The sequence below is a fragment of the Camelus dromedarius genome, chromosome 21 (genome assembly GCF_036321535.1).
Source record: "Camelus dromedarius isolate mCamDro1 chromosome 21, mCamDro1.pat, whole genome shotgun sequence".
Taxonomy (NCBI): Eukaryota; Metazoa; Chordata; class Mammalia; order Artiodactyla; family Camelidae; genus Camelus; species Camelus dromedarius.
This window is the reverse complement of record NC_087456.1, coordinates 38,073,625-38,088,840: the sequence shown is the minus strand read 5'-3', so window position 1 is coordinate 38,088,840 and position 15,216 is coordinate 38,073,625. Positions and strand designations below refer to the sequence as shown.

Genomic DNA, 15,216 nt, shown 5'->3' with positions numbered 1-15,216 from the left:
TGCAGAGAGTTAAGGAGAATGAGGTCTGGAAAAATGCCACCAGGTTTTGACTATCTTGTCCTTACAGTTTCAGCATTACTGTGGATGCAGAGGCCAGTGTGGGGGTTAAGGAGTGAACTATTGATGAGAAAGTGAACTATTTATGCCCAAGTTTGTTTGTGAGGATTGGCACGTGGAACAGCTTAGAGGGGTAGAGTTAAGGGGTTAATTTTATTGCCGTCCATCCACCTGTGGCATTCCAGAACTTGACAGTTTGACTTCTAAAGAGAATCTCTTTCTTGGTTCTTACGGTGTCAGTTCCAGGGCCTCCCAATTCACCCTCCTGTTACACCTCACCTCTAACTATGTGTATTTGTACACACACACACACACCCCCTGTATTTGTGCTGATCTCAGCTGCAAGAATAGAAAAATTCTGAGAGTGACCAAGGGCTTTCCCCAAATGGGGCTAAGCTGTATCTAGCCCAGGAAAAGATGTCCTGTAAGAGCCACTTGTTTGGGTGTAAAAAGGAAAGAACAAGTCTGCCATCTTGGAGGACCAGAAGAATGCCAGAGCTTTCTCTCAGCCCTTTGCTCCCTGCATCTCCCCTGTGGCACTCAGATAGGCGGGAACGAAATGGCTCCAAGAATCTAATTTCTCATCGTGTTGACGGATCTCTTGTCCAGAGCTGCTTCCATGTCTCTGACCTTTTCCTCCCGGAGGTAAGTGTTCCTGACGATGAGACCGCCAAGCTGAGCAACGTTCACCATTAGCTTCGCACAGCTCACCTCGGACCCCGTGCTCTTCAGAAGTATCTCCTGGTTCAGCTGCCCTTCCAAGAGGTGGCCCAGCAGGGCAAAGCCGGTGCAGTGCTGTGCTGTCCCCTCCAGGCTGTAGCCCAGCTCCACCTGCCCCTTGTCCAGGGCATGGTTCCCATCCAGGACAGTGCCCGTCAGCACCTGTACACTTGTCAAGTTGCCGGGTGGTTGAGGATGACTGTCGGGTGGTTCCCTGCACTAACACTGCAGGTCCAAAAGAACGACCCGTCCAGAGTGTAGGCCTCCCGGGGGAAATGAACACAGAAGACCTTCATATCCGTGAAAACGGTTCCTGGTGGATTATTGGGACCGTAGGGGCCCCTTCTCTGGGCTCTCATGGCCTTCTGGCTGTCGTTAGAGGTGTGATAGGGCATCCTGTGGTAAAAGAGGAAAGGTCTGCAGAGGATTGGGTTCTTCTGGGCCAAGAGGGCACGGAAATGTGGGATGAGCCGGTCCAGGGGCTTTTCCTTGTGGAAGAGGAGGAGGAAGTGGGCCAGGACTGGGAGGTCCCTGTTGTGGAAGAGTTTCCCAAGGAAGCCCATGTTGGAGAACTCCAGGAGCACCCAGGGGTCAGACTTCAGGGTGTGCACCTTCCAGTGGATGTGAGTAATGAAGCTGGGGTACACAGGACATTGTCCTCCAGCAGCAGGAAGTACTCGGAGAGCTTTGAGGCAAAACTCATGAGGAAGGCGTGGTCTACATTCTGCTTCGAGTTCAGCCCCTTGCGATCGGCCTTGTCACTGACACCACCCTCGCTGGGGTAGGCGTCGGTTGGAGCATGGTGCAGCAGCAGCTGCCCCGCCAGGATCTGAGGGCTGAAGAGGCTCGACATGTGGAGGACGGTCTCTCGGAGCCAGGTGAGGTCAGAATCCGCCAGGTGGACCAGCACCGTGAGGTGTTTCTGCTCCACCTTAGAGGTAGCATGGAACAGGGAGAGCAGTGTGTAGAAGAGGCTGCTCCGGTCTGGCTGGGGCCCCGCGGAGATCCCCACCGTTAGCCACGCTAGGGAGAGGGAACGGCGTGGTCAGCGAGCAATGAGCAGGGGACGGCCTCCCTCCCTTCCCCTCCACAGAGGGGATGCTCAGATCTGTGCTACTCAAATGGTGGTCCTCAGTCCAGCAACATTAGTCTCACCTGGAAGCTTATTAGAAATGCAGAATCTAGTGAAAAAGAATCTGCATTTTAACAACATTAGCAGGTGCCTCGTGTGCACATTAAAGTTTGACAAGAGCTAGGTCGGGTGATGCTGCGTCCCCATGGACCTTCAAGTCTTCTCTGAGCCAGAACTTTGTGGCATGGGGTTTAAATGCTCAATAAATATTAGCTATCTTTATAGTCTTAGAATTCTTTTTGTTTTTACTCGGTTCATCTTCCCAAGGCTCTTATCTTAGCTCTGCTGCTGCCAGTGTGAGCTGACTTCCCCAGCGTACAGTGGAGCGCGGGGTTACAGGCCTCGGAGGCCCTTCTGCTGCGGATGGTTCTCTGACCCAGTGGTCTCGTCTTCCTACAGCAACTGCTTTCTCTTTCCACCTTCCCTGTTCCTGATCCAGAGATGCCGTGGTGGGACGCTTACTGTCCACCAGATTCAGATTCTAGGCACAGACGGCCCTCTCTCCTGCCCTCCCCTTCCCCCTCTGGTCAAGTCACTTCTCCTGATGCCCATTTCCCTGGGGAACCCCGCTCCCCTTCTTGGAACTCACTCTTTCTTCTCTGCTGGGTCTTTTCCAAATATTTGAAGGTGAGATTCTGAGTCTTGTGCTGATTCCAGGTCTTTCCCTCTCCTGTAACTGTCCTCCTGGGGTATTGACAGAGGCAAAACATGGTCCTCTCATCAAAAGTGCAGGGTTTAGGCCCCAGTGGTTTCCTGTAAGCTTTTTCAGGGAGAGGTGGAGTGGCTCGTTCACAGTCCCAGAGCGAGCCTGGCACATCCTCAGGAATCTGACCACCAGCCAGAGTATCCAGGGCTCAGTGTCTGTTTGCTTTCTTACTTAAACAAATATGGGGGGAAATGTAGCTTCCTTGGGGACCAGTGGGTCCAGCCAGGTCCATACCACAACTCCTCTTTGGAGCCTCCAACTCTCTGCTAAAAGGTACAGGTGTTTTGAGAGTACACCTGTCCACACCCACCCCCTCCACATGCTGAATTCCAGAAAGAGAGCAAGGATGCTGCGTGGCCTCGGATAGCCATCACACCTTGGTTGTCTTCAGTTTCCCAGGGGATTTTCAGAACGAAGACGAGCCACAGGAACCCAGCGCCCAGTGAGGTTAAGCAGCAGCGCCTGATGTAAAACTGCATGGCGTCCAGAGAGATCTGGCTCTTACAGCAAAAGGGCAAGGTGACAGCGGGGGGGCGCTTCCTCCCATCCAGCCTCCTGGGAGCCAACCCCTCACACCCCATATCCACCCTTCCTCTCACTGCTGTGAATTGACTTCCTAACCTGCCTTTCTGTCTGAGCTGGATGGAGCCTGATTCCCTGCCTGAAGAGGGAGGGCCACCTGCCCTGCGACCTTTGCTGCCTTCTCTTTATAGGTTTGTCTGGAGAGTGAACTTCCCCAAAGTTTTCCTTCTCAAAGTGATAAGGGTCTGCCCAGGGCTTCAGTGATGAGGCTCCTTTATCTGAGAAAACAGATGGTCACCACCCCCCTGCTTTTCTAAACAAGTCAAACTATTTACTAAAATAGCTGAACTTGAAGTGTTGCTAAGTGCTAAGCAATTTGGTGACTTTCCTACTTTTTGTAAAAGATATCCTTGATTTATTCCAATCCTTAGTCTTATTCACAGACCTTGAGTGGAACAGGATTCTGTTAATTTAGAGTTTAAAAAAAAAAAACACCTGTTTGTGAGTGTTAGGCTGCTGGAACTCAGGCGGGCTCAGCCTCAGAAGCACCTGTGTGCTGCTCTTTCCTGTTAATGTCTTTTCTCCAGTGAGAAGGCATTTTTCTGACTGTTTCTAAATGAGCAGAGGACAGACTGTAAGGTACCTTTGCTTCCACTCTCAACTCTCTCTCTGCATAGTCAGTGCCCGAAAGAAAAGAAATCGTGGCCAGTGATTTCTATGCTCCTAAGGCTGCCGTATTCTTTAGTCTCCCCATCTTCCTGGTTCCCAGCCACTCCAGTATTTTGGTAGAGGTTAGCAAGCTTCTCTCCCTTTACCATTTAGCTTTTTGATGGGACTTACACTTATAGATTGTAGTAAGGCTTAAACTTTTCTTACCTGCTTTCCTTAAGCCAGGACTTTTAATTAGGTAGGTGATTCAGACACAAACCACTACATGCAACAGAAGTAGGCTTCTCTTCTCTGGAACATAAACGTGTGGATATGCACACTGAATAAAAGGCTTTACAATCGGGGCTAGAGGAACTCACCCTCAAGGAACAGCCCTGTCCCCTCTGCTCCTCCCTCATGGCTTCCCTGTCTGTCTCATCAGGAGCACTGCCCTCACTAGCCCTCTGAGTTCCACAGGCTCCTGTAAGAGGAGGAGGGAGAGAAAGAGGAACTGGGCCTCTGAGGACCAGTCTCTCTGTGCAGCAGGGGTGGTGAGCCTGGCAAGGCAATCTGAGCCCTGCCCCCACCCCGCCCCAGTTCTCCAGCCTTGAGCTAAGCTCCCTCTGTGATGTTGCTCTGTGTCCTCACCACCTACACCATCATCAGAGGTACACCTGCTCAGGACGTCCCTGTGGGTGGTGCTCACCTGAAAAGCAAGGACCCACCCTTCACCACTCCTCTGAGCTATGGCGGTTGGTGGGGGGGGGGGGCTGGCTCCTAACCTGCAAACCTCTCACCTCTTCAGCCCCATCACCCCTGCCATCACCCTTTTTCTCTTCTGTGATGCACCCACTCCTCTCACCCTCCTGGACATTCCTGTCACTGGAAAAAGGACCTCCACTAACTTCCAGTGGGTAAAAGAGCAAAAAGCACGCCTCCCCCCTCAAATTCACGTCCACGCCAAATTCTGTCCCATCCCCTCAGCCCCACACAGCAAACTCGTTATTAATTTCACATTTCCTCTCCCCACCTGACCAACTTCTCTGCAGCTTTTGACAAGGCTGACTGCTGCCTCCTCCTCCAGACCCTCTCCCCAACACGGCTCTTCCCCCCATCCCCAGCCATTCCTTCTCAGGTTCTTTCCTTGGTCACCCTCTTCCCAAACAGTGAATGTCGAGGGTCCCAGGACTCTGACCCAGCCTCATGGCTTTAAGTGCTATATGCGTTACATAGGAGTGTATGTGTGTGCACACATACAGACATACGCGTATGTGTAATACTCTAATGCGTGTGTGTATCTTTCAACACAGTTTCATGCACAGTGTACACACACACACACACAGATAACCCTAGGGCTGATCTTATCTCCAGCCCTGACCTCTATCCCAAGCTCCAGACTACCCGACTCCAGACTACCTGACTATTCAACACCTCCACTTGGGTGAATAAGAGGTATCTTAATCTTAAAAGAGTCAAAAGAGAACTACAGAATCTTGCTACCTCCCCAAGTTTTCTCCACCTCAGTAAAAAGCACCACCATCCTCTTAACACTCCCCGTTCAATCGATTAAGTCCTGTGACCTTTTCCTCCAAAATGTATGGGGAATAGGAGCCTTCCTCACCATCCCTGCTGCTTCATCCCGAGTCCACGCCACCATCACCTTCTGCCTGAAGCACTGCAACCACCTAATTGGTCCCTCACCTCCACCCTTGTCCTCCACACGGCAGAGAGGTCTCTAACATGGTGGATCAAATATACCCCTTCCCAAACCCCAGACCACGGCCCACGGGATCCCGCCTGACCCGGTCATCTGCTTGCCTCTTTGACTTCATCTCCTGCCCCCCACCCCCCACCCTGCCCTGCTTTTTCTGGGAGAGAGCATCCCTCGGACAAACCAAGCTGTTCCTTATCTCAGGTCTTTGCATGTGCTCTCCTTTTCTTAGAATTCTCCTCTGTAGACTTTCCACAAGCCGCCTCCTTCCATCACTCACGTCGGAGCTCAGATGTTCCTTCTCCAGCCTCAGGTCACCATGGCCAAAGTTGCCCCTGAAGGCAAGGCCTCTGTTTCACTTGATGCCATAGCACCTTGCACAGCTCCTGCCCAGAGAACAGCTTGGCAAGTGTGTCCTGACTCACTAGTTATCAGGATTATGTGATACGGTGAGTGGTCACTATTTCTTCAACAAACACGATGCCAGACGCCAGGGCACAGCAGTGCCAGGAGGACTGGGCAGCACACAGAGAAGGCACCACGTGGGTGATGATCCAGAGCTCAGGTTCTGGACTCAGACTTGGACCAGAATCTGGTTCTGCTAAACTTACTGGCCACCAGACCTTGGCCAGATGACTCAGTCTCTGAACCCCAGTTCCTCATCTAGAAAATGAGGATGAAGGTGCATGACATCCAGCGTCCTGAGGATTAAGAGCTCACCCGCACAAACATGCCCAGCACACAGCGAGCACTGGAGTACTTGGTGGGCATTAGCACTTTCTCTATCAGGAGTGACGAGTGTTTTTCAACCATGGAAACCTGCCCTGCCTTCTTTTCCCTCATAGTTGAGAGGTCCATCTCCCCCTATTCATAAACCCCCACCCAAATTTTTACTTTTTGGCTCTTTTTTTTTTTTTTTTGGTGGGGGGACGGTAATTAGATTTATTTATTATTCTGAGAAGAGGTACTGGGGATTGAACCCAGGACCTCATGCTTGCTACTAAGCACCGTGCTCTACCACTTGAGCTATTCCTCCCTGCTACTTTTAGGTTCTTACACAGATGCACAGCACTTTGAGAACTCATCCCTGTCTTGGCATCTGATTCCCACTTCTCTGAGGGCTTTAGTGGCAAGCAATAGAGGAAAAGGGGAAAACATATTTTTTTAATTTAAGTATAGTTGATTTAAAATGAAAATAAATATTAAAAAAACCATGACACCTCAGGTTCCTCATCAATGGTGCATTTGGGGTAAGCCACCTGTGACACTGTGCTCCTGCCACGGCATGTCCTGGATGTGGGCTCCAAACTTCGCTGACGAGAGAGTTCTTCCAGAAGCCCGAACTCGACCCTTGGGGGTGGGGGAAGACGGGCAGGTGCTCACCTCCATCCCTCCAGCACTTGCTGTGGGTGCTTCAGCTAGAGCTTCTTGGGTAACCAGTGTTCTTTCTGCAAGTCAGCAAACTCATCATCCCACTAGCTTCGCAAGGGAGGCGGCCCCACCCAGAACTGTCTGACCACCAGCACGTTTGGTTGGCCCACCCACTGTTTTTCAAAAATTCAATTGAACATTTAAAAATTCAGAGGGCTTGTATAAAAACTTAGACTTTTGGCTTCTCTTGAAAAATGGCAACTTGCTGTCACCCTGGCATACAGCAATGGCCCCAGGAACTGAACGTGTGCCCTCCCTGTGGGTCCATCTGGCTGGCTTCTCTCATTTTTTCCTGTCCCTGTAGGCATTTGGGTCTTGACCTGTGCTCCAAGTCAGCTCTTTGGAGACTTGAAGACTCTGCTAGGTCCTGGTCTTACGTTGGGCACTCATGTGTGACAAGGTGCTGAAAAGACGGGGCAAAAGCAATCCCTGGAGTTGGATGGCTGTGGACAGGGGTAGGAGGGAAATGAATAGATTTCAGACAAGTGAATAATAAACAGTGGAAAAAAAAAACTGAAGAGATAAGAAATACGGTTGATTTGTATATGGCATGGACAGTGCTCTGGAGGACTTAGAGAAAACATGGAGGGGAAGGAGCAGTGGCTGAGATTCAGGGTTAGGTGGATCTGACAGAACTCACTACTTGATCTACCTCTTGTTGAAAGCTGCCAAACACCAGGAACGCTCCAAGCAGCACTTTTCCAGTTGAGGGTCACAATCCACAATGGGTTACAAAACCAACTTCGTGGGTCTCAGCAGCATGTAGTGCATCACTGTATAAGGGCAAGTATTGTTTTGTGATAGTGTTAGTATGTGAGCAAAAGTACTTTAGATGACAGTCCCCAAAGTGTGAGAGCAGTGTGGCTCAGCAGGGAGAGAAGGGCCAGCTGGTGGGCAGATTTGGGATGGGGCTCCCATGTCCTCTTCCCTCAGCTTTAGAAAAGCTTCCCTTTTCTAAAGCTTGCTGTTCAGGGAAGGTCAAAGGCACTAACATTTATTATCTGTGTAACTTTTGTTGATAAACTTTTCTGAGTCTCAGCTTCTCCAACTGAAAAGTGGTGACAATATTACTCATCTACTTCACAGCGTTGATACAACCAACAGACTGAATGTCTCCCAGCCTCTGGCCCCATCTTTTTCCCACAATGCAGTATTTCCAGGTGCTCACACATCATCCCCGCCTGCCAGGGGAGAGAAGAAGGGAGCTGGCATTAGGGTTCTTGTCAGACCCTGTGCTGTACACTCAACAGGACTTGCTGACCATGGTGGATCTGGGAGTGCTCTGTGAAATTCTGATATAATTACATAGACGTTTTATTCCTCTTGGAAGACTTGCACCATTGACACAGAGAATTCCAAACATTCCAACCATCCGAGGCCCTAGAGCTGCAGAGAGGGGCTCCTTACTGCAGAGACCTTAGGGGTGACGGTGGCTGCTGCAGGGTGAACAGGGCACCTGAGTTCTCTGCCTCTCGGCATCCCTCAGCAGAGTCCAGAGCCTCCAAAGTGGCCCAACCTGAATGGGAGGAAAACACCCAAAGTGTTTGTATATGGGCAGGGCTGGCTGTGCTGGAAAGGAGGCTCCCTGAGGAGGGGCCCCACACACCCAGGTAAACCCAAGTCCTGAACCCTGGGTCCCTTTGGGCTGAGTCAGCAGAGAAGGGGTCCCAGGACTGGAGAGGGTGAGATGGGCAGCAAGGAGAGGTATTCAGTTACCAAATGTCTCCCCAGGACCCAGACCCAGCTTCCCAGGGACAGAAGTCCCGAGAGAAGACCTCGGTCACGGTGTGAACTGATCCGCAGGGCAGCCCCGGAGCTGGGAGTAGGGCAGAACAGGGAGCACAAAAGTCCCACCAGAGATCATCCAGCAGAGCTGGAGGAGTTGCTGGTTCCAGGGAACCGAGCAGGGCAAACGTATGGGGAATGACAGGGGCTCATCTCACAAAGGGGACTCCCCCCGCCCCGTGTCCCCCCACCCCCGGCAGACCGGTCTGTTGTGAGATTTCTTCCTGATTCACCTGGGCAGCCAGATTCTTCTCTTTGCCTGGTCCAAAACTCCATCCTCGGCCAGACGGAGCCACAGACACCAAAGGCAATTTCCTGTCCAACAAATGTGTGAAGCTTCTACCTAGTCCCCGAGCTGGAGACTCTGCCTCCTTTCTTCCAGCGTCTTACAATCCGGTGGAGAGGCCTGCTCAGGGAAGAGGGCAGGGACAATGTGAAAAGACAAATACCGAGTTAAAGGTGCAGTAATAGAGACGTCTCGGGAGTGCACAAAGTAAATAAAATAAAGTAAAAGAGGGGTGCCACCAAGCAGGCAGCTCATCCTGCAATTTCAGGGTCTGTGCGTTTCCACAGGGTACATCTGACACCAAACATTCCAGGGCCCCCAAAGCGGTAGCGAGATAACAGCAATGAGCTGGAGGAAGGAGCTGAGGTGGACTGTTAAGAGGTCTTTGGGAAACCTGGGGGAATGGAGAGGAGAGAGGAGGTCCAACAGGGCTGGGAGGTGACGAGTGGTGTAGGTAGGCAGGACGCGCGAGGCCGGCGCAGAGACGCGGGGTCGGCCGGATGGAGGGGAGGCGCAACACCCACCCCGTGCGTCCCGGAAAGCGGCCGGAGGCCGCGGCGGGCGCAGGGCAGGGAGCCGCCCTCCACGTGCGCTACGTGCCGTGCGGGCCGCCCTGTCCGCGGCCGCTGGGGAGCCGGCCTCCCGGGTCCCCCAGTCCAGTCCCGGGGACAATGCGCGGGGCCGGGTCGCTCCCTGGTTTGCGAAGTCTGCAGCGCGGCGCCCGGAAGGAACGCAAGGGCGCCCCATCTTTGGGCGGCAGGTCCGGGGCGCAGGCTGCAGACCGGGGGCAGCGGCCGGGGTGGGGTTGGACAGGCTTGGCGGAGGAGCATAGAGACCCCACGGACTTGTGCGAGGCTCTGGGGCCGCACAAATGCTGCGGCTGGCGACGGAGCCGGGCGGGGCGGGGTGTCGTCCCGGGTAAGGAGGGGTTCCTGGAGACGTGGCACCGGACGGGGGTCGGTTCCGCTCCGGCTGCCGGGGCTGCAACCCGCCTGCCCCGGCCCCGGCCGCGACCCCGGCCCGCCCTAGCTCCGCTGCCCGCTGCCCGGAGCCCCGCACCTCCAGCTCCAAGCACATCCCGGGTTCTGAGGCGCCCCGCGGCTGTGGAGCAGACAATGCAGCGCGCGCCCCGCCCCCGAGCGTCGCACCGGCTGGCCAATCAGCGCCCGCGGCCTGCCGGCCAATCAGCGCCCGCGGCCGGGCTCTTTAAAAAAAGAAGAGCCGGCGCGACGCGGCTGTCAGCTGGAGGGATCCCTCCGCACATGTAAACACGCATCATAAAGGGCCGGGAGTGCCTCCGCGTCCCCGCGGGCGGAGTGGCCCCTACCGGGGCCCCTCCCTGATCCTCCCGGGCCGGGCCCCTAGCCGCCCGGGAGCCGGCGTTCCTCAGTGTCACGGCGCGTCAACGAAGAGCGGGCAGCCGCTGCCCGGTCTGGGAGCCGCGGAATTCCGTGGCTGGGGTCGCTACCGGAAGTGGGGGGGCGCGGAGCGGGGAGGCCTGGGGCGGGAGCTGCGGGCGAGCTGGTGCTCAGCTGGGGACCGGAGTTTTCCGAGGGCTCGCCCCCCTGCATCTCGGTCATAACCCGATCATGTCTGCGGTTTTCCTCTAAGTTATATCTACCTGGCTTGGAGGATGATAGTGTTAAGTGTGGGATAGTCTTAACGGCACTCCCAGGAAAGAGCACATGACAGGAAATCAACTCTAGCGCGACCCTGGACAGCCCAGACCGCCCACGGCAAACAGCGACAACGAGGAATTTTCTCCCCGGCCTTTTATTATGAAGAAATTTCGAATATTCAGCAAAGTTAAAAGAATTTTTTGCAGCAGATTCCTCTATACCCACGACCTAGATTCTACCATTAACACGTTATAACTTGTTACATCTCATATTTATCTTACACTGATGACTTTTTCTCCAGTAGGATGCCAGCAGCTCCTCGGCTTAAGTCTCCACCGCAGCGGCTTAACTACGTTCCGAAGCCCTAGGCGGCAAAGAAAAGGACTACCTTCTACAAGGACCTCTCAACTCTTTTGAGGGCCAAGTACCTCTGGGCATCCTTAAGAGTTTACTGAAGAGGAGGCTTCTTCCCTTCCCGCCTTTTAGTCGAAGAATCCTGAAGAATAAGATAATTATTTTTTTTCTCCAGATGAATCTGAAAGCAGGGCTAGTACTCTGTTGACACCTATCTACCAGGGAGGCCCCAGCAAACAGTCCTTCCATGGGTTTGGCTGCTTTCTGGATAAGAGAGGTCTTTTTAGTGTTGGAGTCCTCCTTTTTAAGCTCCCTCTCTCCCCTTTTCGGGCGCAGGACATACCCCCCAACAAGAAGAAAGTGTGTCAAAAGTCCTTTCACTGCTCTGCAAAATGGGATTCCGGTACCTGCCCCGCGGGCTGGTAGCGCGTATTTAAGGAGCTAAGGACCATTTGCAGCAATGCCTCACACACAGTAAGCATCAGGTAAACAACAGCTGTCGCTCCTGCTAATCATCCCCAGGTTTAACATCTCCAGTTCTGACCGCTCCCCTTCGGATTGTCCCTTCAGCCTGCTAGGTATCTCCACCTGTACCAGACACCTAATACTCATCACGCCCAGAAGGGAACACATGACGGCCCCACCCCGCCTCCCCAGACTGCCCTCTCGTCCCGCAGCGATGCCAACGGCCCGCACCACTCTGGCAGGCACACTTGAATCGTGCCGCCCAGATTGTCACCTTCGTGTCCTACATCTGCACCCCGTCCTCCTAAGGAGGAGGCTGCCTTAATTTAGGCCCCAGCATTTCTCCTCTGGACCGGTTCAGGTCTCCTCCTTGTATCCAGACTCGTCGTCCTCTTTTCCCTGCAACGCCCCACCTTCCAATAAGTGGAGTCTCCATCACTTCTTAGCCATATGACTTGGACAAATTGCTTGATCAACTTGTGCCTCGCTGTCCTTATTTGTAAAATGGAAACAAGCAGCTGCCTCGCAGGGTTGTTGCGCACATTAAAGATTAATCATGAAAGCACGTGGCTCAGGGCCGAGGAGAGGCGTGCTCAGAGTGTATTATCCTCCTCCTAACTGCTGTTTTCTCACCTACAAGGCTGCTCTCACGTTCCAGCTGCTGCCTCTACCTGGAGAAGTCTCCTCCACGCCCGAGACTCCGCGCCCCTCCGGGGTCTGACCCAGTGTTCGGGCACTTCCCCCAGGCGCCTCCCACGGCGCGGGACGGGACTGGACCGGACAGAGGGTGCACTCGTGGGCCCGGCCTCTCCCCCAGACTGGTAACTTCCTGAGGGAGGGAAGGGACTCTGGCACGTAGTCAATGGTCTGTGGATGCGGGCTGGGCTGGATCGCGAGGACGAGCTCGGTCCCCGGAGGCCGCCCCGCCCGACCCGGGGGCGGGCGCTCGGCGCCGGGCGGGTGGGGGTGGGGCGGGACTCCTTTTCCTCACCGTGGCGGCGGAGGCGCACGGCGTGGCTGGCGCGGCGCGGTACGGCACGGCGGCGTCGGTCCGGGTCGGAGTCTGAGTCTGAGGAGCCGGATCCGAGTCTGAGGAGGACCGGGCGGAGGAGGAGGAGGAAGGCAGAGGAAGAAGGCGAGTAGTCGTCGCTCAGCCGCGTCCGCGGCGGCCGCGAGGATGGAGGCCCCCTGCCCGCGCCCCGCGCCGGCCCTCGGCGGCCCCGGCCCGCTGGGCGAGTTCCTGCCGCCGCCCGAGTGCCCGGTCTTTGAGCCCAGCTGGGAGGAGTTCGCCGACCCCTTTGCCTTCATCCACAAGATCCGGCCCATAGCCGAGCAGACCGGGATCTGCAAGGTGCGGCCGCCGCCGGTGAGTCTCGAGCAGGGCTCGTTGCCCGGAGGGCGTCGGGGCCTCGGCGCGGGGGCGGGGAGCGGCCGGGCCGGGCAGGGGTTCGGATCCGGACGCGGCGGCAGCGGCACCGGCCCCGGGGTCGCGGCCGCCCGGAGCCCGCGGGGCGGAGGCGGGCAGGGAGGCGGGCGCGGAGGCAACCTCGGGGGCGGGCGCGGGCGCGGGTGCGGGGCGCCGGGCGGGTGCGGGGTGCGCGCCCCGCGAGTTGTCGCGAGGAGGAAAGTTTTCAATATGGCGGCGGAGCCCCTGGTCCTTTGTGTGGAGGCGGCGGCGGCCCGGGCGGCCTCACCTGGCGCCCCACCCTCCGGGCCCGGCCCCCCGCCCCGGCCCGGACCCTCGGCGGGCCCCCTGGGGCCGGAGGCGAGGCAGGGCGGCCGCGCCGGGCGGGAGGAGCCCCGGGCCGGGCCGAGCGGACTTGCTGAGGGGGCGTGAGCCTGGGGGCCGGCCGGGCCCCTGTCCCGAGGGCCGCCTGCAGCGGGAGGTGTCACCCCGGAGACGGATGCCGCCCCGTGTCGCGACCTGGAGCTGAGGCCCCCGCGCAGCCCCCGGCCCGGGTGGGCTTGAGGGTGGGTGTTCCTGAAACGGTCCCCAACGGCTGTAACGTCTGCGGGGAAGCCCGGCGGGCACCCCTTCCCCCCCCGCCCCACCCCCAGCCACGACCCGGACGCTCCCGACCCCCGGGCTGTGCCCCCCTCTCGGGCCGGCCGACGCCGAGGCGGCCTAACGGCGGTTGGACGGCCCGGGACCGTTGGAAGGAGATTCAACTGCTTTTCTACAGTTTGAGAATCTTGTCCCCACTTCGCCCCCGCCCGCACGGAGGGAGACCCCCCTCCCGCCCCTGTCTGTCTTCGGCTTGCTCTTTGTAGTGACGTTTGAGTTGCGGGGGTTCTGTGCGTAACCGTTCTGCTCTGGAGAGCTGTTTTGAGGGAGACCCCGCAATAAGTCTTCCTTACCCCAGCTCCCTTCCCCTCCCCCTCAAATTGAACCGGGGACACCATACTTTAGTTTTTCTTGGGCCAGTTTGAACATGGAGATGAAATATATGGTTCGAAAATAACTGGCCAGCTAGTATGGGGGAAATGTTTGAAAATAGATGCATTTCTATCAAGAAGTGGGCAGGGTTGATTGTTGCTTAAGGGAAGTGCGTTCCGGTTAGAGCGCAAAGAGGCCTGCTGAAGTTGTGCCGGGTGTTTGGAGCCAAGGTTTTAGTTCTGGAAGAATAGGTCATGTACAGGTAGCAGTTGAGCTGTACGTTAGGAACGGTGAATATGAATATTCTACGTTTGCATCAATGGGATTTTGTTCAGAAACTAGGCAACTTGAGTAAGTTCTCGGTGGCCCAAATGTGTGCAGTCACTCCTGGGAGTGAGTTGTCCTCCATGTTGGTATTGTGGTGTACTAGGGCTGGGGTAAACCTTTCATCTACTTTCTTATCCTGTGCCCTTTGTAGGGCTCTTTTCCCAAAAAGATAGTGTTACTCTGGTTAGGTCTGGCTCCTCATGTCCTTGTCCTGGCTAGGATATTAATGGTAAGCTTTGCAAAATGTGTGATCTTGCTCCATTTCCCCATTCTGAATGTCAGACAGACATGATGGCCACCATTTTGTATTGAGAGTGGTACGTACTACAGTCCGAGGAAGGTGTTAAAGAGGCACAAATAAATAATCCACAAACAAAACCAATGCTCTGTTTTGAAGACTTCTTTTGTGTAGAGGAGGCTTGCTTCCTCCTTTGTTTAACAAACTCCTGTGCCAAATGGAAAGAGTTGGGGAGTATTCGTTGTTGATACAACTAGAGAAAAGGGAAATATTTTCATAAGTTGTAGCTCTTGAAGAAAGGTCTTGTTGGAACAAAGGATTCTTAAGAGATGAGGATGTAAACCGTCTTTGTTTTAGAAACCGTTTTGTTTTAGAAAACTGTGAACAAGTGGTTTCATATAATTGAAATAAAGCAACCCAAAAAAACCAAGAGGTAGGAAATATTTTCCATGGCAATAGCTGTAAAATGCCTGTGTTTCTAGATAATTTATGGCCACTGAGTTTTTGGAATACAAGTGGCTGTATTAAAGTGGGGATTTGGTCTATTGGTATTTTATTTCTCTGAGGTAAGGGGAAGAATTATAAAGCATTTCTGTTTCCTTTTGTCTTTATCTTTGCATTTTTAATTAATGGTACTTATGGAGCTTCAGCTTATAGTTTCTTCTCAGTGATGGTCCTAAATTGCTAAAACCTTGGGGTTCACAAATGTATGAAAATACAGGAAGATAAATGTGACAAAATGTAATAAATCAAGAAGTTGGTACTCAAATCCTGAGTTATAAGTTTAAAGAGGAATGTAAACAAACCTTTTTTCAAGTTACATCAAGTATGTAGGATT

General features: G+C 54.4%; 2 protein-coding genes and 1 long non-coding RNA gene across 4 annotated transcripts in view; 1 reads left to right on the top strand and 2 right to left on the bottom strand.

Moving 5' to 3' along the window:
- Positions 1 to 591: 591 nt before the first annotated feature.
- On the bottom strand, positions 592 to 3,278 carry LOC105105931 (alpha-1,3-mannosyl-glycoprotein 4-beta-N-acetylglucosaminyltransferase-like protein MGAT4E). The gene is given in 6 exon segments (XM_010999760.3): positions 592 to 956; positions 959 to 1,420; positions 1,423 to 1,800; positions 2,499 to 2,548; positions 2,550 to 2,625; positions 2,974 to 3,278. Coding segments are annotated over 6 exon segments (1,515 nt in total). The 5' UTR covers positions 3,197 to 3,278; the 3' UTR covers positions 592 to 630.
- A 3,444-nt stretch (positions 3,279 to 6,722) lies between these two features.
- LOC105105929 (uncharacterized) lies at positions 6,723 to 12,173 on the bottom strand. Of its 2 annotated transcripts, XR_010377207.1 has the most exons (4): positions 10,058 to 10,132; positions 8,946 to 9,118; positions 7,580 to 8,443; positions 6,723 to 7,370 (listed from the first exon to the last, which is right to left on the bottom strand). It is a non-coding gene; the product is annotated as an uncharacterized LOC105105929 (long non-coding RNA). The 2 variants fall into 2 exon arrangements; XR_838713.3 differs by lacking the exons at positions 6,723 to 7,370; positions 10,058 to 10,132 and adding an exon at positions 12,070 to 12,173 and having other exon boundaries at positions 8,224 to 8,443.
- Positions 12,174 to 12,371: 198 nt separating this feature from the next.
- Positions 12,372 to 15,216, top strand: part of KDM5B (lysine demethylase 5B) — a 68,800-nt gene continuing 65,955 nt past the window's right edge. Inside the window, exon 1 of the mRNA XM_031438286.2 lies at positions 12,372 to 12,802. Within this exon, the coding sequence (XP_031294146.2) occupies positions 12,614 to 12,802 (189 nt within the window). The 5' untranslated portion in view covers positions 12,372 to 12,613. The remainder of the gene's footprint in view (positions 12,803 to 15,216) is intronic.